The sequence below is a fragment of the Nerophis ophidion genome, linkage group LG01 (assembly GCF_033978795.1).
Source record: "Nerophis ophidion isolate RoL-2023_Sa linkage group LG01, RoL_Noph_v1.0, whole genome shotgun sequence".
Taxonomy (NCBI): domain Eukaryota; kingdom Metazoa; phylum Chordata; class Actinopteri; order Syngnathiformes; family Syngnathidae; genus Nerophis; species Nerophis ophidion.
Genome location: NC_084611.1, coordinates 7822577 through 7844195, shown reverse-complemented (window position 1 = coordinate 7844195; position 21619 = coordinate 7822577). Strand labels below are relative to the sequence as shown.

At 42.4% G+C, this 21619-nt stretch overlaps 2 protein-coding genes across 2 annotated transcripts in view; one reads left to right on the top strand and one right to left on the bottom strand.

Moving 5' to 3' along the window:
• Positions 1-21338, bottom strand: part of LOC133556442 (gastrula zinc finger protein XlCGF8.2DB-like) — a 23669-nt gene extending 2331 nt beyond the window's left edge. The window contains exon 1 of the mRNA XM_061906398.1: positions 21004-21338. Within this exon, the coding sequence (XP_061762382.1) occupies positions 21004-21118 (115 nt within the window). The 5' untranslated portion in view covers positions 21119-21338. The remainder of the gene's footprint in view (positions 1-21003) is intronic.
• LOC133538135 (gastrula zinc finger protein XlCGF26.1-like) overlaps positions 1-21619 on the top strand; it is a 263415-nt gene that overhangs the window by 22214 nt on the left and 219582 nt on the right. The gene's annotated exons all lie outside the window — the stretch shown is intronic.

The window sequence follows — 21619 nt, the reverse complement described above, 5'->3', positions numbered from 1 at the left end:
CGCAGCTATTCGGCCATGCTACGGCTATGAATAGCGCCAATAGCTATTCGCTCAATAGCTTCAGTTTCTTCTTCAATACTTTCATACTCCAACCATCTGTTTCAATACAAGCGTAATCTGTTGAAACGCTTAGGACGCTGAAATCCGAGTCTGAATCCGAGCTAATGTCGCTATATCTTGCTGTGGTATTCGCCATTGTTTGTTTGTATTGGCAGCACTGTATGACATCACAGGAAAATGGACAGTGTCTTGGCAGAGAGCGAAAAAAAGGCACTTTAAAGCTTTTTTTAGGGATATTCCGGGACCGGTAAATTTAAAAAAAAAAAACTTCAAAAAAATACAACAAGCCAATGGGATCTGATTTATATTGTTTTTAACCCTTTTGAAATTGTGATAATGTTCCCCTTTAACAAGCTGCTTTGCTTCTTCTGCCTCTTTCTCAGCACCCAGCATTGTCCCACCCACACAACCATCTGATTGGTTACATGTATAGCGGTAACAGCCAATTAGCAGTGCGTATTCAGAGCGCATGTAGTCAATGCTTCAGCGTTGAGCAGATATGTGTTTAGCAGGTGAGCATACGGCAGCGTACTCGCCCCAAATTATTAAAAAAACACCTCCCACTACTATTAGTATATCACTATGAGCCCGTTGACCTTCTAGAAACTTAAACTGCAGTTCAGCTCGCCCGCAGTCCTGGCTTGAGGTGAAGGCTAATTAGCTTTTAGCATAACGTTAGCTCACTTTGCTGTGTCTGCGTGCGTGCATGTGTTAGGGGCAGCAAAGCCCTGTCTGCCTGTTATTTCACTTGAAATCCATGGTGTCCAAGGATGAATAGTCTCTCCTTTTGCTATTGTACTATTTTTTTTAGCTATAGTTACATTAATCATTAGTAATGTCGCAGCCTAGTTTTGAATGGCAGGGTCCCTGCTGTCACATGTTGACAAAAATATAAGATTTAGATAATAAAAATCAACTACAGGCTTCATAAATGCTGTAATAAATCAAGCATGATAAGTTGACTTGAAACTGTGAAGTGAATTGTGAAGTGAATTATATTTATATAGCGCTTTTTCTCAAGTGACTCAAAGCGCTTTACATAGTGAAACCCAATATCTAAGTTACATTCAAACCAGTGTTTAATGTTGCACTTTTTATATGTAGAAGAAAGTTTTGTCATTTTATTTAATCAAAGCAACAACTTGAGGCAGTTTAATGTGGATTAACGTGGGCAGAATTATTATGGTGTTTCCAATGTTAAAAGGATACAGCCATTGCTTACAAATTGGGTAAATAAATAACCAAAAAATTTATATTTTGTTGTTTTCTTACTGTACTGAAAATGAACCGAACCGTGACCTCCAAACCGAGGTACGTACCGAACCGAAATTTTTGTGTACCGTTACACCCCTACTATATCGTGTTATTGGAGTATATGTTTTCACGCTGATGCTTTTCAAATCAAGGCCGAGTCATACCAAAGCCTAGAAAAATTGGACTCATTCCTTTCCTGCTTGGCACTCAGCATCAAGGGTTGGAATTGGGGGTTAAATCACCAAAAATGATTCCCGGGCGCGGCACCGCTGCTGCCCACTGCTCCCCCTCACCTCCCAGGGGGTGATTAAGGGTGATGGGTCAAATACAAAGACTAATTTCGCCACACCAAGAGTGTGTGTGACAATCATTGGTACTTTAACTTGAACTTTTAGCTGCGGGCATTACATTACAGGCTCTTCTCACTCTTTCTTGTCTCTGCTTCTCACAGAGACATAAAACAAGCACACTTTCTTACATACGTCACACGCACTTGCCGAGTAGAGAGGTAGCGACATGGGTAATGTTAGCAGTGGCAGGTGCAAACGGAGCAGTGCGAGTGGTAATAGGAGAGAAAGAAGGTGCAAATCTGGTAACGAATGAAGGAATAATTCATTCCCAAGAAAAACAGCACGGGGTCCATCGTCTGGCGGTGGTTTGGCTTAATGTTTTACAAGTATGCGGCAAAAGTAGCACCACTGCTAATTTGTAGCATCATTTAAAAAGTCACCCGCTAGAGCAGGGGTCGCAAACCTTTTTGGCTGAAAGAGCCATGAAAGACAAACTATTTAAAATGTACTTCTGTGAGAGCCATATAATATTTTTTAACACTAAATACAACTGAATGTGTGCATTTTTAAGTAAGACCAACATTTTTATTTTAATAATATTGTTATTCTGAAGCTAACCATCCATCCTATAATTAAAGTACTTCTTACCATTAATGTGACTTCTTGAACAGGTGGGGTAGGAAATGGATGGGTGGAATAAAATTTGATTAGATTAGATAGTACTTTATTTATTCCGTCAGGAGAGTTCCTTCAGGAAAATTACAATTTTCAGCACAATCCCATTCAAGATCAGACAAACATTACAGGGAGACAGAACAGGATCGCTGACGGGTCTGCCGGCTTCCAGCGCCCCTTACAAAAAAGATGACATACAGGTAAACAGGGGGGGAGGGGGGGGTGAGAGAAAAAAAATTGAAGATTAAAATAAAATAAAAAAAATCGGTTTTAGCCTAGGCCCTGGAGTGGGGGTGCAGACTGAGGCCAAGGGGGGAAAAAAAAAAAAAAAAAAAAAAAAACAACAACTCATAGCCATAGTACACATCCCTCTTACATGTGTGATTTTGAATGTTATTTTTAACACTGTGACTACCAGTGGAATTCATTACTTATTGTGTTCAGCAATGCCAGCTAAGATTTATCTGAGAGCCAGATGCAGTCATCAAAAGAGGCACATATGGTTCGAGAGCCATAGGTTCCCTACACTTGCGCTAGAGAATAAAGAGTGCTTGAAACTCCACATGTCAACATCTCGGCCGGTGCCACACCCATAAAATGCCCAAGCAACCATTTCCAGATCAACACCGTATGAAAAAAAATAGTCAACAACAGAAGGTGATAACGTCCGCAGGAACCTACCACACAGTGAAGGACAAACACTATTTGATTTCCTATTATGCAGCTCATTTTTATTTGACACTTATTGAAACATCTTGTGTGACATCATGCACATGTAGGTGCACAGAACATTAGAGGGTCAAATGTGCGAGAAAATGAGAGCAGACCGTGTTGACAAACAATGTCGCAACTTTATGTGGGAACCGCAGGTGCAGAAACACAAAAGAAGAATCCCTGTGGGATGCAGAAACTGGCAGACAAATTTTCCGTGCAACGTTAATATTGTTGTTACTCCGCCAGCCTTTGTGGGTCTGATGGACCCGTTGCATTTTGTGGCTTTTAATGCTTCACAATCAAATACTTTTATGTTAAAATACTGAACAGATGTTTATTAGGATAAGGTAAATATATGTTCAGTATTTATATAACATTACACATGGGTTAAGTTATACACACATACACCCTGGCCCCCCCAGACACATTTTTCTCTCTCAATGTGTCCCCTGAGTCAAAATATTTCCCCACCTCTGCTCTATCGGCTTCCGTCTGCGCCAACGTTTCACCCTCTTTCGCGTGCCAGCTTCTAGAACAGGCCTGGGCAATTATTATGACTGAGGGGCCACTCTTAGAGAAACAAATGTGTCTGGGGGCTGGTATATCGAGTTTTAGGGAGACTAATACAAAACTTCACAATTATGTCTGATTGAATGCTAAAACCTTTAAAGGGGAACATTATCACCAGACCTATGTAAGCGTCAATATATACCTTGATGGTGCAGAAAAAAGACCATCTATTTTTTTAACCGATTTCCGTACTCTAAATGGGTGAATTTTGGCGAATTAAACGCCTTTCTGTTTATCGCTCTGGAGGGGACGACGTCAGAATGTGATGTTGCCGAGGTAATACAGCCACCATTTTCATTTTCAACACATTGGAAAAATTGGGTCTCAGCTGTGTTATTTTCCGTTTTTTCGATTATTTTTTGGAACCTTGGAGACATCATGCCTCGTCGTTGTGTTGTCGGAGGGTGTAACAACACTAGCAGGGAGAGATTCAAGTTGCACCACTGGCCCGAAGATGCCAAAGTGTCTGCCGCCAGACCCCCGTTGAATGTACCAAAGTGTCTCCACATTTTACCGGCGATGCTAAGGCAGACATGGCACAGAGATGTATGGATAACCTGCAGATGCATTTGCAACGATAGTCAACGAAATCACAAAGGTGAGTTTTGTTGATGTTGACTGCCAGCTAATCGATGCTAAAATGCTACGCTAATCGATGCTAACATGCTATTTACCGGCGGTGCTAAAGCAGACATGGCACAGAGATGTATGGATAACCTGCAGATGCATTTGCAACTATATTACGTTTCCTTCCACCCACATTTAATGCGAAAAAAAACACCAATCGACGGATTTAAGTTGCTCCAGTGTCAAAAGATGCGAAAGTCCTGATCGTTTGGTCCGCACATTTTACCGGCGATGCTAACGCAGCTATTCGGCCATGCTATGGCTATGAATAGCGTCAATAGCTATTCGCTCAATAGCTTCAGTTTCTTCTTCAATACTTTCATACTCCAACCATCCGTTTCAAAACATGCGTAATCTGTTGAATCGTTGAAATCCGAGTCTGAATCCGAGCTAATGTCGCTATAGCTTGCTGTGCTATTCGCCATTGTTTGTTTACATTGGCAGCACGGTATGACGTCACAGGGAAATGGATAGCGGCATCGCAAATAGCGAAAATCAAGCACTTTAAAGCTTTTTTAGGGATATTCGGAGACCGGTAAAATTCTGAAAAAATTTTCAAAAAATACAACAAGCCACTGGGAACTGATTTTTATTGTTTTTAACCCTTTTGAAATTTGATAATGTTCCCCTTTAAGACAGAACGCCTTAAAAAAACTTAATGGAATTTTAAAATTTTCTATGAAGGATAAAACACTGAATATTGACAAAATATGAATGTCATACCCCCTTTCGATTAGGGTTGGGTATCGTCTGAATTCGAACGATTCCGATTCCTGACGATTCTCGATTCCGATTCTTTCTTTAAAAAAAAAAAAAGCCAGGGTCAAAAAAAAGTTTAGGATATTTTAAATGAGCTAGCTAACCTAAAGTCTTTCTGAATGAGATAGTCTGACATTCTCCATCAATTTTAATTATATTACCTTTTTATGAACTTTACTATAAATTCCTCACAGGGCTGTTTTCAACTAGAATATAAATATCAAATTTATCGGTCCTGCTAGACATCGACCTCTATTTAATAATACAACTTTAACATTTGACAACCAAATAATAAAACAAGGTGACAAGGTAAAGAATCTGGGTGTTATCTTCGACCCAACTCTCTCCTTTGAGTCACACATTAAAAGCGTTACTAAAACGGCCTTCTTTCATCTCCGTAATATCGCTAAAATTCGCTCCATTTTGTCCACTAAAGACGCTGAGATCATTATCCATGCGTTTGTTACGTCTCGTCTTGATTACTGTAACGTATTATTTTCGGGTCTCCCCATGTCTAGCATTAAAAGATTACAGTTGGTACAAAATGTGGCTGCTAGACTTTTGACAAGAACAAGAAAGTTTGATCACATTACGCCTGTACTGTATATACCTTTATATACATATATACATACATATATACCTATACTGTATATACCTTTATATACATATATACATACATATATACCTATACTGGCTCACCTGCACTGGCTTCCTGTGCACTTAAGATGTGACTTTAAGGTTTTACTACTTACGTATAAAATACTACACGGTCTAGCTCCATCCTATCTTGCCGATTGTATTGTACCATATGTCCCGGCAAGAAATCTGCGTCCAAAAGACTCCAGCTTATTGGTGATTCCTAAAAACCAAAAAAAGTCTGCGGGCTATAGAGCGTTTTCCGTTCGGGCTCCAGTACTCTGGAATGCCCTCCCGGTAACAGTTCGAGATGCCACCTCCGTAGAAGCATTTAAGTCTCACCTTAAAACTCATCTGTATACTCTAGCCTTTAAATAGACCTCCTTTTTAGACCAGTTGATTTGCCGCTTCTTTTCTTTTTCTCCTATGTCCCCCCTCCCTTGTGGAGGGGTCCGGTCCGATGACCATGGATGAAGTACTGGCTGTCCAGAGTCGAGACCCAGGATGGACTGCTCGTCGGGACCCAGGATGGACCGCTCGCCTGTGTATCGGTTGGGGACATCTCTACGGTGCTGATCCACCTCCGCTTGAGATGGTTTCGTGTGGACGGGACTCTCGCTGCTGTCTTGGATCCGCTCTGAACTGAACTCTCGCGGCTGTGTTGGAGCCACTATGGATTGAACTTTCACAGTATCATGTTAGACCCGCTCGACATCCATTGCTTTCGGACCCCTAGAGGGGGAGGGGCCCACTTCTGAGGTCCTCTCCAAGGTTTCTCATAGTCAGCATTGTCACTGGCGTCCCACTGGATGTGAATTCTCCCTGCCCCCTGGGTGTGAGTTTTCCTTGCCCCTTTGTGGGTTCTTCCGAGGATGTCGTAGTTGTAATGGTTTGTACAGTCCTTTGAGATATTTGTGATTTAGGGCTATATAAATAAACATTGATTGATTGATTGATTGATTGACTGACTCGCTCGGCTATGCAAACACTTCCGGCGGTGGGCGAAACGCAACAAAAATGCAACAAACAGTGAAACATGAACGCGAAAGAGTACAAAATAAACCCACCTACAATCTGCTATATCTGACATATCACTAAGCTTTACAACTTTGTTGTGAAAAGCTCCTTCCGCGTCTGTTTACACGCTTCCAGCCCGACTGCTTGGTCCCTTGTCTGAGCTGCTGTGACTTACATTACCATAGTAACTAATTAGATTACCATAGCAACTAATTAAATGACCATAGTAACTATCACAGTTGTGATCAAAATGATTCAACCCCCACACAATGTTGGTGTTTTAGCAAGTTGGACATTTATTCCGTATTTTGTTTATAGTCATATCAAATAAAGATGTGTCAAATAGACAAATGCAACTTAAATTGTAAAACTGCATTTTACAAAATACCAAAAAAGGGCATTTTTCTTAATATCTCATTGACAAAATGATTCAACCCCCTAGTTCCATGCATCTTTAGTACTTAGTAGAACACCCTTTGGCAGTAATGACATCCTTCAAAGGTGATACATAAGCGGACACAAGCTTCTTGCAAGCATCTACAGGTATTTTAGCCCATTCCTCTTGGGCAAAGGCCTCCAGTTCATTCATATTCTTGGGCTTGCGTGCTGCAGCTGCCTTCTTCAAGTCCCACCACAGCTTTTCTAGAGGATTTAGGTCTGGCGACTGTGAAGGCCACTCCACAGTCTTCCAGCTCTTCTTCTGCAACCATTCTGATGTTGATTTGGAGGTATGCTTGGGATCCTTGTCCTGTTGGAAGGTCCAACGTCTCCCAAGCCTCAGCTTCGTCACTGACTTCATGACATTTGCAGCTAATATATCCTGCTAGGAAATAGAATTCATAATGCCTTGAACGCGCTGGAGATTCCCAGTACCTGAGGCAGAGAAACAGCCCCAGAGCATGATTAATCCCCCAACATGCTTAACAGTAGGCAAGGTGTTCTTCTCTTTGTAAGCTTCATTTTTTCTCCTCCAGACATAAGGTTGATTCATAGGCCCCAAGAGTTCCAGTTTTGTCTCATCACTCCACAGAACAGTTTCCCAAAACCTTTGGGGTTCGTCCAGATGATTTTTGGCATACTGGAGTCTATTTTTCTTGTGCCTGGTAGTCAGAAGTGGGGTGCGCTTGGGAGTTCTGGCATGGAGGCCTTCATCGCCTTATTGTCTGGGACGAAACCTGCGTTCCTCCCTCTGCAATGTCCTCTTGTAGTTCCTCAGCTGTTACCCGGGGGTTTTTCACCACTGTACGCTTCAAATACCGGACAGCAGTTGCACACAGCATCCTCTTTCTACCACGCCCAGGTAGTGTTTCCACTGTGCCTTTAGCTTTAAACTTGCGAATTATGCTCCCAGCGGTGTCTCTTGGAATGTGTAATGTGTTTGCTATTTTTTTATATCCATATCCTTTCTTATGAAGAGAAATTACCTCCTCTATTGAGTTCTTTGACAACTCCCTGGACTTCACCATGTTGCAAATACACCATTGACCATCTACAAGAAGCTGAGCGTCACAGTCTTTTTCAAACAGTTTAATTGTTGCTCGTTATGGTTCTAATCACATCTACACGTGTTTTCAACACCTGATTGAAAAGACCTTATTCAAATTCTGTTCTTAAGAGTTATGATCTTCAAGGGGTTGAATAATTTTGTCAATGAGATATGAAGAGAAATGACACCGTTTGGTATGTTACAAAATATAATGTTGTAATTCAAGTTGCATTTGTCTATTTAATGCATCTTTATTTGATATGACTATAAACAAAATACGGAATAAACGTCCAACTTGCTGAAACACCAAAATTGTGTGGGGGTTGAATAATTTTGATCACAACTGTACTATATCATACAAAAGCCCAGATTCCAACCATTGAATTACCTTGTATATTTAAAGACTTACGGTCATTAGAAAACATGACAGCACGTCATAATGGCAGCTACACTTTCCATTTTAAAGATCTAAAAAATTTTTGGGGAAATGTCCAGCGGGCCAGATTGAAAAGCTTAACGGGCTGCGTGTTGCCCCCGGGCCTTAATTCGCCCAAATCTGTTCTAGAAGCAGCATATTTCTCCATTCGTATCTTTGGCTTCAAAAACATAAGGTTGTGAATCAGCATTTGTCAAAAAATCTACATGTATGTATGTATGTATGTATGTATATATATATATATATATATGTGTGGGAAAAATTGCAAGACTACTTCATCTCTACAGAACTGTTTCATGAGGGGTTCCCTCAATTGTCAGGAGATTTTAATGGAAGCATTCACATACAATGGTTTATATATATTGTATGTGAAACCATTGTATGTGAATGCTTCCATTGAAATCTCCTGACGATTGAGGGAACCCCTCATGAAACAGTTCTGTAGAGATGAAGTAGTCTTGCGATTTTTCCCACACATACATATTGCGCTCTACCACGGTATCGAGCACTATTCTCTGGATAATCCAATTAAGACATATACATACATATATATATACATATATATATATATACATACATATATATATACATGTGTATGTATGTATATATATATATATATATATATATATATATATATATATATATATATATATATATATATATATATATATATATATATATAAAGGGTGTAACGGTACACAAAAATTTCCGTTCGGTAGGTACCTCGTTTTAGAGGTCACGGTTCGGTTCATTTTCGGTACAGTAAGAAAACAACGAAATACACATTTGTTGGTTATTTATTTACCAACATACATAACATACATACATATACACACAGGGTCCATTGCCAAGGTTATTGTGGTCAACATATATAAAATAAAAACTAAATAAGATAGGGCTCAGAATGGTTTCTTAAAAAAACATTTCTACATATAAAGTGCTTTTTTTGATTGATTGATTGAGACTTTTATTAGTAGATTGGACAGTACAGTACATATTCCGTACAATTGACCACTGAATGCAAACATCCCAATAAGTTTTTCAACTTGTTTAAATCGGGGTCCACGTTCATCAACACTCCCCACAGCCTGGCTAACTTGGCCGTATGAGGATATATGGGCTTATTGTTCTTCCACCATAGAAGTGGGTCAAAATCAAGTTTTTAATGCAATACAGCAACCCCCTGCCACCCGAACGGGACAAGCGGTAGAAATGGATGGATGGTCTTAAATCTGTTGCTATAAAAACATATGTTATTGCTTAAGCCCTGCCTGACTCACCGAGGAGAGGCTGTTTGAATGTGGTGGCGACGCTTCAAAGGAGTTAGAATGTTTGACGTGTTGGCAGAAGCCTACCCTACTGCTGCACAACAATGTCGGCAAACCTCCGCCCTCCATTGTTGTATCGCACCGCGCAGCCAAAGTGTTCCCAAACGGGAGATGTTAACAAAGCAGGAGGGTCTTCCAGCTCTGACTTTTACATGTTGTCCTAGCCTGGTCGCTGTTAGCCTGCCGTGTGGTGTGCATCACTCTGCATTGTTTACACAACCTGCAGTGCGCTACCTAATATGTCCGTGTGGAAACTCGTTCGGTACACCTTCGAACCGAACCGAAACCCCCGTACCGAAACGGTTCAATACAAATACACGTACCTTTACACCACTAATATACATATACATATATATATATATATATATATATATATACATATAAATATATATATAGCCACTTTTAGTGTGTATATAAAACAATGTGGGATTTTGAAGTTGTTTTCCAGGGTTTTGAAGGCTACAACGGTGACTCCCATTAGCCGCATCCTCAAAGTCTTTTTTAACATCTTTAAAATCCGAATTAAAACAAAAAACATGTCTTTCATAATGATTGTGAGCTATAGGCAAAATTCCAAAAAAGTGCAGTTGCTCTTTAAATATTGCTCTGGCTTCTTAAGAGTTGTATTATTTTAATTCCATCCATCCATCCATCATCTTCCGCTTATCCGAGGTCGGGTCGCGGGGGCAGCAGCCTAACCAAGGAAGCCCAGACTTCCCTCTCTCCAGCCACTTCGTCTAGCTCTTCCCGGGGGATCCCGAGGCGTTCCCAGGCCAGCCGGGAGACATAGTCTTCCCAACGTGTCCTGGGTCTTCCCCGGGGCCTCCTACCAGCTGGACGTGCCCTAAACACCTCCCTAGGGAGGCGTTCGGGTGGCATCCTGACCAGATGCCCAAACCACCTCATCTGGCTCCTCTCGATGTGGAGGAGCAGCGGCTTTACGTTGAGCTCCTCCCGGATGGCAGAGCTTCTCACCCTATCTCTAAGGGAGAGACCCGCCACCCGGCGGAGGAAACTCATTTCGGCCGCTTGTACCCGTGATCTTATCCTTTCGGTCATGACCCAGAGCTCATGACCATAGGTGAGGATGGGAACGTAGATCGACCGGTAAATTGAGAGCTTTGCCTTCTGGCTCAGCTCTTTCTTCACCACAACGGATCGATACAACGTCCGCATTACTGAAGACGCCGCACCGATCCGCCTGTCGATCTCACGATCCACTCTTCCCCCACTCGTGAACAAGACTCCTAGGTACTTGAACTCCTCTACTTGGGGCAGAGTCTCTTCCCCAACCCGGAGATGGCACTCCACCCTTTTCCGGGCGAGAACCATGGACTCGGACTTGGAGGTGCTGATTCTCATTCCGGTCGCTTCACACTCGGCTGCGAACCGATCCAGTGAGAGCTGAAGATCCCGGCCAGATGAAGCCATCAGGACTACATCATCTGCAAAAAGCAGAGATCTAATCCCGTGGCCACCAAACCGGATCTCCTCAACGCCTTGGCTGCGCCTAGAAATTCTGTCCATAAAAGTTATGAACAGAATCGGTGACAAAGGACAGCCTTGGCGGAGTCCAACCCTCACTGGAAACGTGTCCGACTTACTGCCAGCAATGCGGACCAAGCTCTGGCACTGATCATACAGGGAGCGGACTGCCACAATAAGACAGTCCGGTACCCCATACTCTCTGAGCACTCCCCACAGGACTTCCCGAGGGACACGGTCGAATGCCTTCTCCAAGTCCACAAAGCACATGTAGACTGGTTGGGCAAACTCCCATGCACCCTCAAGAACCCTGCCGAGAGTATAGAGCTGGTCCACGGTTCCACGACCAGGACGAAAACCACACTGTTCCTCCTGAATCCGAGGTTCGACTATCCGGCGTAGCCTCCTCTCCAGTACACCTGAATAAACCTTACCGGGAAGGCTGAGGAGTGTGATCCCACGATAGTTGGAACACACCCTCCGGTCCCCCTTCTTAAAGAGAGGGACCACCACCCCGGTCTGCCAATCCAGAGGTACCGCCCTCGATGTCCACGCGATGCTGCAGAGTCTTGTCAACCAAGACAGCCCCACAGCATCCAGAGCCTTAAGGAACTCCGGGCGGATCTCATCCACCCCCGGGGCCTTGCCGCCGAGGAGCTTTTTAACTACCTCAGCGACCTCATCCCCAGAAATAGGAGAGTCCACCACAGATTCCCCAGGCACCGCTTCCTCAAAGGAAGACGTGTTGGTGGGATTGAGGAGGTCTTCGAAGTATTCCCTCCACCGATCCACAACATCCGCAGTCGAAGTCAGCAGAACACCATCCGCACCATACACGGTGTTGATAGTGCACTGCTTCCCCTTCCTGAGGCGGCGGACGGTGGTCCAGAATCGCTTCGAAGCCGTCCGGAAGTCGTTTTCCATGGCTTCCCCGAACTCTTCCCATGTCCGAGTTTTTGCCTCCGCTACCGCTAAAGCTGCACACCGCTTGGCCCGCCGGTACCCGTCCACTGCCACTATTATTTTAATTTGAGCTTTTAATTAGGATATCTTCTTTAGTTTTAATTTGTAAAGTTTAAAGTTTTTTTTTTAATGATAATGAAAGAAAAATGGCGTTTTGGCCGCGCCACGTCCTGTTTTTCTGTGAAATCGCGCAAGTTTACATCCTGTTGTCATTATTCCTTTAATTATAAAACTCTACGTTACAACGCTCTCTACCTCTAAACAACCAAAAAGCTGTGAAAACGAGGATGCGGTTTTCCAAATTGAAATTATTTACTGAACTTGTGTGAGCCTATGACTTGGCACTTTGTTATATATTCAGTTTATTCTTTATTTGAAGGGACAATGCACAGAAACATTAAGCTCAAAGACAGATATGTTCTGCACCATATTATAGCTAAATAGCTAATTTTCGTCTGCAGTCCCTGGCTACCTAAATTAAAGGGATACAAAAATCATGCAATATAATTATGACAACAAAATCATACGGAAGTATGTAATCAAATTTGTTTCAGCATTGGGGAGTTTCTACAGAAATGAGTTATGTTCACACTTGAATTTTTTGTCAACCACTTAGCAATATTGCTAATTGGTTGATCTGCTTATCACTCAGCATCTAAAACATGTAGCTCATCCTCCTTATATTCATGCTCAAAAATATAAAGTTTTGGATCATAATTTGGCTCAAAGTATTATTTGATGGCACTCGTGAAGTCCGCCTTCAGTAGTAATAGTTGGTGGTGTTGTTGAAGGAAATAGCGAACGTTGTGATGCGTCTGTGAAAATAATGCACCGTCCATCCATCCATTTTCTACCACTTATCCAAGGTCGAGTCTCGGGAGCAGCAGCTTAAGCAGAGAAGCCCAGACTTCCCTTTCCTCAGCAACTTCGTCCAGCTCTTCCCGGAGGATCCCAAGGCGTTCCCAGGCCAGCCGGGAGACATAGTCTTCCCAACGTGTCCTGGGTCTTCCCCGTGGCCTCCTACCGGTCGGACGTGCCCTAAACACCTCCCTAGGGAGGCGTTCGGGTGGCATCCTGACCAGATGCCCGAACCACCTCATCTGGCTCCTCTCCTTGTGGAGGAGCAGCGGTTTTACTTTGAGTTCCTCCCGGATGGCAGAGCTTCTCACCCTATCTTTAAGGGAGAGCCCCACCACCTGCTGGAGGAAACTCATTTCGAGCACTTGTACCCGTGACCTTGTCCTTTCGATTATAACCCAAATCTCATGACCATAGGTGAGGATGGAAACGTAGATCGAGCGGTAAATTGAGAGCTTTGCCTTCCGGCTCAGCTCCTACAGCGTCCGCATTACTGAAGACGGCGACCTCACGATCCACTCTTCCCTCACTCGTGAACAGGACTCCGAGGTACTTGAACTCCTCCACTTGGGGCAAGACCTCCTCCCCAACCCGGAGTGTTTGCTTTTATTTTGACACCCACATGGCATCAAAGGTCTATGTTACACATCAAAGAGCTCAGTTCAGTATCCAAGTTGGAAATCAGTTCTTTGGTCACATCTCTGGCTGCAGGATTAGGTCTCTGCTTTTTGCAGATGACGTGGTCCTGATGGCTTCATCTGGCCAGGATCTTCAGCTTTCACTGGATCGGTTCGCAGCCGAGTGTGAAGCGACTGGGATGAGAATCAGCACCTCCAAGTCCGAGTCCATGGTTCTCGCCCGTAAAAGGGTGGAGTGCCATCTCCAGTTTGGGGAGGAGATCTTGCCCCAAGTGGAGGAGTTCAAGTACCTTGGAGTCTTGTTCACGAGTGAGGGAAGAGTGGATCGTGAGATCGACAGGCGGATCGGTGCGGCGTCTTCAGTAATGCGGACACTGTATCTATCCATTGTGGTGAAGAAGGAGCTGAGCCGGAAGGCAAAGGTCTCAATTGTCATCATCATTGTCACCGACGTCCCACTGGGTGTGAGTTTTCCTTGCCCTTATGTGGGCCTACCGAGGATGTCGTAGTGGTTTGTGCAGCCCTTTGAGACACTAGTGATTTAGGGCTATATAAGTAAACATTGATTGATTGATTGATTGGATTTACTGGTCCATCTACGTTCCCATCCTCATGAGCTCAGGGTTATGACCAAAAGGACAAGATCACGGGTACAAGCAGCCGAAATTAGTTTCCTCTGCGGGGTGGCGGGGTTCTCCCTTAGAGATAGGGTGAGAAGCTCTGTCATCCGAGAAGAACTCAAAGTAAAGCCCGGGAAGAACTCAAAGTAAAGCCGCTGCTCCTCCACATGGAGAACAGAGATGGGTAGTAACGCACTACATTTACTCCGTTACATCTACTTGAGTAACTTTGGGGATTAATTGTACTTCTAAGAGTAGTTTTGATGTGACGTACTGTTACTTCTACTTGAGTATATTTATAGAGAAGAAACGCTACATTTACTCCGCTCCATTTATCTACATTCAGCTCGCTACTCGCTACTGATTTTTTTATCGATCTGTTAATGAACGCTTTGATTGTTTTGTCAGACAGACCTTCAAAGTAGGATTTATCACATGCCTGCGTTTCACCAATCAAATGCAGTCACAGGTGACGTTTGACTCCATTTCACCAATTAAACAGAGTTGGTGGTCACATGATTAACTGCACTTTTTTTTTTTTTTAAAACCTTTATCTATACATTTCAACATTTACATCCATCCATCCATTTTCTACCGCTTATTCCCTTTTGGAGTTGCGGGGGGCGCTGGCGCCTATCTCAGCTACAATGGGGCGGAAGGCGTGGTACACCCTGGACAAGTCGCCACGTCATCGCAGGGCCAACACATATAGACAGACAACATTCACAGTTGAAAATAATAATCAAAGTAAGTACAAAACAGTACAAAACCCGTACAAAACAGCGCCATGGGGGTTGTAAATTCAAAGTAAGTAAAATAGGATGCAAAAAAAAATATATATATATAAAATAAACAAAGTAAAAAAGCCATAGGCTCACTCAATCTCAGTAAATAACTTACATTTGGAACACAGTATCATCGTTTTCACAGCTTTTTGGTTGTTAGAGGTAGTGTTTTAAAGGCCTAATGAAATGAGATTTTCTTATTCAAACGGGGATAGCAGGTCCATTTTATGTGTCATACTTAATCATTTCGAGATATTGCCATATTTTTGCTGAAAGGATTTAGTAGAGAACATCGACAATAAAGTTCGCAGCTTTTGGTCGCTAATAAAAAAGCCTTGCCTTTACCGGAAGTAGCAGACGATGACGTCACCCGTGTGAGGGTTCCTCACATCCTCACATTGTTTATAATGGGAGCCTCCAACAAAAAGAGCTATTCGGACCGAGAAAACGACAATTTCCCCATTAATTTGAGCGAGGATGAAAGATTCCTGGCTGAGGATATTGATAGCGAAGGACTAGAAATAAATAAATAAACAAATATAAAGTTAAAAAAAAAAAAAAGGCGATTGCATTATGAGCGATTCAGATGTTTTTAGACACATTTACTAGGATAATTCTGGAATATCCCTTATCTGCTTATTGTTTTAGTGAGAATTTAAAGATTGTAAAGACATGAGACAAGTGTCTCAGAGAGAAGCCGAGGAGCCAAGCTCACAGCGGCCTTTTTTGAAATGACAGCTGCTGCAGGACGACGAATAATCCATTTATGTCTCCGGTAAGATATATATTACAATTTCCCCAGCCAAAAACATGCTGTTCGCTTGACCGCTCCGCTTCACAACAAACAAAAACACCGGCTGTGTCTTGGTGCTAAAGACAGCTGTAATCCACCGCTTTCCACCAACAGCATTGTTCTTTATAGTCTCCATTATTAATTGAACAAATTGCAAAAGATTCAGCAAGACAGATGTCCAAAATACCGTGTAATTACGCCATGAACACAGACGACTTTTAGCCGTGTTTAGTGCAGCGCTAATATGTCCTTACAGTCCGTGACGTCACGCGAACGCGTCATCATTTTAAAATTCAGTAAACTAAAAAGGCCGTATCGGCAGGTGTTGCAGTGTTAATATTTCATCATTGATATATAAACTATCAGACTGTGTGGTCGCTAGTAGTGGCTTTCAGAAGGCCTTTAATGTAGAGTTCTAAATCTTTTTTAAAGGCACAAAAAACAGGTCGGGTATTGAGAAACTTACATTTATGAAGATAAAACTTAGCCAATGGTATAATGAGGTTGCAAAGGTAAAATTAATTTTCAAATGTTTTTTTTCAATACAGTGTAAAACCAAATATATATTATTAAATATATATTATTGTTTTAGTTGCTTAAGAGATATTCCTGGCTCTGAATTTGTCCATTGCTATTTTTTTGTTTTTGTGCATTAATTGTTGCTGTCATCATTAAACGAACAGATTACTCATCAGTTACTCAGTACTTTAGTAGTTTTTTCACAACATACGTTTTACTTTACTTTTACTGGGGGGACAAGAGGGGCAACACCCCCCGAAGCTCCTGGTTTTACAGCAACTTAACATGCTAAAATTAACAAAGACGTTGTATCGATCCGTTGTGGTGAAGAAGGAGCTGAGCCGGAAGGCAAAGCTCTCAATTTACCGGTCGATCTACGTTCCCATCCTCACCTATGGTCATGAGCTTTGGGTCATGACCGAAAGGATAAGATCACGGGTACAAGCGGCCGAAATGAGTTTCCTCCGCCGGGTGGCGGGGCTCTCCCTTAGAGATAGGGTGAGAAGCTCTGCCATCCGGGAGGAGCTCAACGTAAAGCCGCTGCTCCTCCACATCGAGAGGAGCCAGATGAGGTGGTTCGGGCATCTGGTCAGGATGCCACCCGAACGCCTCCCTAGGGATGTGTTTAGGGCACGTCCAGCTGGTAGGAGGCCACGGGGAAGACCCAGGACACGTTGGAAAGACTATGTCTCCCGGCTGGCCTGGGAACGCCTCGGGATCCCCCGGGAAGAGCTAGACGAAGTGGCTAGAGATAGGGAAGTCTGGGCTTCCCTGCTTAGGCTGCTGCCCCCGCGACCCGACCTCGGATAAGCGGAAGATGATGGATGGATGGATTTGAAAAAAATATTTTAGTGTTTAAAGTAGGGGTGGGCAAATGAATGCGTTAATTACGAGTTAACTCATCAATCTATTAACGCCGACAAAAATGTTATCGCACATTTGCGTATGTTGTTTACATGCTTTTATTTTGTTAACGCCTTTTCTTAACAAGATGGCGTCGCCCGGATGGGCTTCGGCGTTGAGGGGCTCTTGGTAAAGATGGAACATTTGGCAAAAATACCGGACAATTCTGCAAATTTCATGGCTGGCTTAAAGCGTGGTCACTCCGGGATCACTTACGACCGCCAGACAATTCTGAATGTGCCGTTTTGGACTGAATGACCCGTGCTTGCTAGACCGGCTAGCTAGCATGGGAATACTTTGCCGGCTACATCCAGCGGCTTGTGAAGCAGCGGAGTATATGTGTTGTTTGTCTATTTATGAATAATGCAGATGAGGAGTGTTGGCTGAGTTCTTAACGTTTGCTTTCAGAGCGTGCATATCACAACATACAAGATGCCGTCATGGCAACACAACCTATACCGGGCTACAGCGCATGCTCGTCACTCCTGTTGCATGCTGGGTAGGGTAGTTCTTTTTTTCCGAGGCTCATAACATCACAATATAGTACCATGTTTATTAAAGCACCGAGCAAAATTCCCATCATATCAATTCCTAGATATGGTCATAATTATTTTAAGTGCACTACGCAGAATAAACACAACATTATTAATATTGCTACTATGGATAATTTGATCAAAAATTCCCTAAAACAGCCCACTACCTATAATATAGGTTTTTTAAACATAAGATCCCTGATAAAAAAAAATGTTTCTGCTGTTACCTCAGAAATTGCCTGTTCAGATGTTATGATTGTGGCTCAGAGATTTGTATGTAGATTATATTTATTTTCCATAACAAACAGGATAACTTAAATACCCTGGCAGTGGCAATAAGCTTAAATGTTTGTATTTACATTTTTTGAGTTGATTTTCATAAAATATGCTATTTAACTGCTACTGTTTAACAAGGACTGATTTAAATTGTGTTTGCACAACTAATGTTTTGGCGCTTTTGTTCATGTGGGAGAATATTCCAATAAAGGTGCACTACACACTACTTTTGAATTCATTATTGGGCTTTGCGTATACAATGCAGTTAATTGCGATTAATCGGAGAAATAGTGCGATTAACTTCGATTAAAATTTTTAAGCGTTGCCCAGCCCTAGTTTAAAGACATGAAAACATCATTAATAGAACATACATACCCCAATTATCCTAATGAGTCACTGTATATGGTTCGGTCCCAACAGTATTTAGTCACTAATATTTACATCTTGTGTTCATTTCACATCCACAGCTGTCACGTTGATCAGTGTTATTATCTACAGTTTATTTACAGTATTACCACATTACTTCACTTCACACATTTACTTGCTCGGAGAGACATAACATGAGCTTTCCTTGCAAATTTCTGAGCAGCCTGCATTTTCCTTTTGGTCTCTGCTTTTTTAGCTTCTTTTTTGGGATTTCACTGCCAACTTCTGCCTCTAGTATTATATGCAAAATTATTTCAAATAAATTAACTGGAATCAATAATGCGACTCTTTGAATTTCTGTAATTTCATAATATGTTTTCACGTGGCTTTTTATTTTTAGAAAAAAACATTTACATTTCGCAAAGCAATAATTGGTTAATATTTAAAACAAACATGCGTATTTGGCGAGCAAATATTTTTTAGCTTACCTCATTATTAACTACCCTGTCTGCAACTGAAGTGGGTTGTTTGAGTGGATATTTCCTCTCGATGTCTACGGCAGTTGTCGATGTAAACAAAGGATGAAGTCCGTAAAGTTTGCTCCCTTTCGGTTGACATCCAAAAGTACCAGCAAGTGAAAAGTTTGTTTTCCTTGCTTCAAGTTGTTTTATATGTTTTTGGCCTTGAAAAGCCTTGAAACCTCGTGATCCATAGTCAATATTATCATGACACCACGAGCACAAAACTTTTCCGGGACGATCGATTTTCCGAATAAAATCGCAGAACAAAGTCGTAACTTCATTCTTCCCAACAGTACCAGTGATTTCCCTTTCCATCCAGTCCAATCGAAACTTATTTTTGACATGTTCATCAATTTCTTTTCCCCGTGAAGCGTCCTTTCTCTTGAGAACCGACATCGTTTACATTTGGAAAATGGCGGTAATAATGTCATCATTCATAACATTTGTCCTGATTGATCACAAGGAACATATTATCAAAGCAACAAACAAACAATCGGAAAATTCCCGTCGTATCAATTCCTAGATATGGTCGTAATTATACTAAATGCACTGGGCATAATAAACACAACATTATTAATATTGCTACTACGGATAATTTGATCAAAAATTCCCTAAAACAGCCCACTACCTATAATATAGGGTTTTTAAACATAAGATCATTGTCTCCCAAAATGTTGTTAGTTAATGATATCATCAGAGACAACAATCTTAACGTCATCGGTCTCAGGGAAACCTGGCTTAAACCAAACGACTTTTTTGCGCTAAATGAGGCATGTCCTCCTAACTTTACACATGCGCATATTGCCCGTCCTCTTAAAAGGGGTGGGGGGGTCGCACTAATATACAACAAAAACTTTAACCTTATTCCTAACATAAATAATAAATATAAATCGTTTGAGGTGCTTACTATGAGGTCTGTCACACCGCTGCCTCTACACCTGGCTGTTATCTACCGCCCCCCAGGGCCCTATTCGGACTTCTCTGCGCTGCTGATCCGCCTCCGCTTGGGATGTTTTCCTGCTGGCTCCGCTGTGAACGGGACTCTCGCTGCTGTGTTGGATTCGCTTTGGACTGGACTCTCGCGACTGTGTTGGATCCATTGTGGATTGAACTTTCACAGTATCATGTTAGACCCGCTCGACATCCATTGCTTTCGTCCTCTCCAAGGTTCTCATGGTCATCATTGTCACCGACGTCCCACTGGGTGTGAGTTTTCCTTGCCCTTATGTGGGCCTACCGAGGATGTCATAGTGGTTTGTGCAGCCCTTTGAGACACTAGTGATTTAGGGCTATATAAGTAAACATTGATTGATTGATTGACTAATCAACTACGGCGTAATATTATATTACGCCGTAGTTGATTGGTCACCACGTTTTTCCCCCCCGAGATTAAAAACCACGGAATTCCGACTTTAGACGGAAAAATCACATGCCTGCACATGGTAGACCCAGGACATGTTAAGTAGACTATGTCTCCCGACTGGTCTGGGAACACCTCGGGATCCCCTGGGAGGAGCTGGACGAAGTGGCTGGGGAGCAGGAAATCTGGGCTTCCCTGCTTAGGCTGCTAGCCCCCGCGACCCGACCTCGGATAAGCGGAAGAAGATGGATGGATGGATGGTCACATCTCTGCAGTAAGCTGTTTTTTTTTTTTACTTTTTGTAAGCTTTGTGTAAAACGTCCTTTCACTCGGGTCCATAATGAATTGGGCAGGGATTTGACTTTTGCGTTCTTTCATCTCCTCTGATGTGAACTCCGCTGCCTTCTTCAAGCTAACAATCATGGCGGCTCTTTCTTTACATCCTCGTCGGCTAATTTCTCACCAACACGCGTTCTCGGGGCTTTACGATCGCCTCCAAAATGACGTTGTCGGAAACGTCCACCCACTTACCTTCATCTGCGGTTTTGGTCTTTGTCCCCGTTGGTGATTCGCTGGAAGTTTCTGGTTCTCTTTCATGATCTCTTTCATATGCCGTCGCCATCTTAGCATAGCAGTCGTCGTCCATCTTCTATCACGCCTTCAATCTTCACTTTAGGTAACGCTCCGCCGCTCCAAAAGGAAATTATGTTTAGTGGGATTCGGAAAAGATAATTCTGATGCTATATTTCAATCTCTACAGATCGTAAATGTGAATCTTCTCGGGATGGCCACTCAGTCCGCCATCTTGGTTCTTTTCTCTTTCCCGCTGCTCGGTCAGACTGCGCATGCGCCATACATGAGCAACGTCCGTTGCCTTCTCTCTCTTCTTTCGTTCTTTCTTTTTTTCTTTTAGTTTATTTCGAACATGAACACACTTACAGCATAATACATCACACAATTTCATATCATTTCTCTTTACGTCACGTCCGAAAAGGAGTACGACGAAACAAAGCTTATTAGATCCTACCCCTTTCCCCAATTCAGAGCGCTTACAAACATCTTCCCCTTCGTTTATCTGCTTTGTTCTCTATTTTAAGTTATCATTACAAATATGATTTGATTTGATTTGATTTTTTTTTTTTAAGGA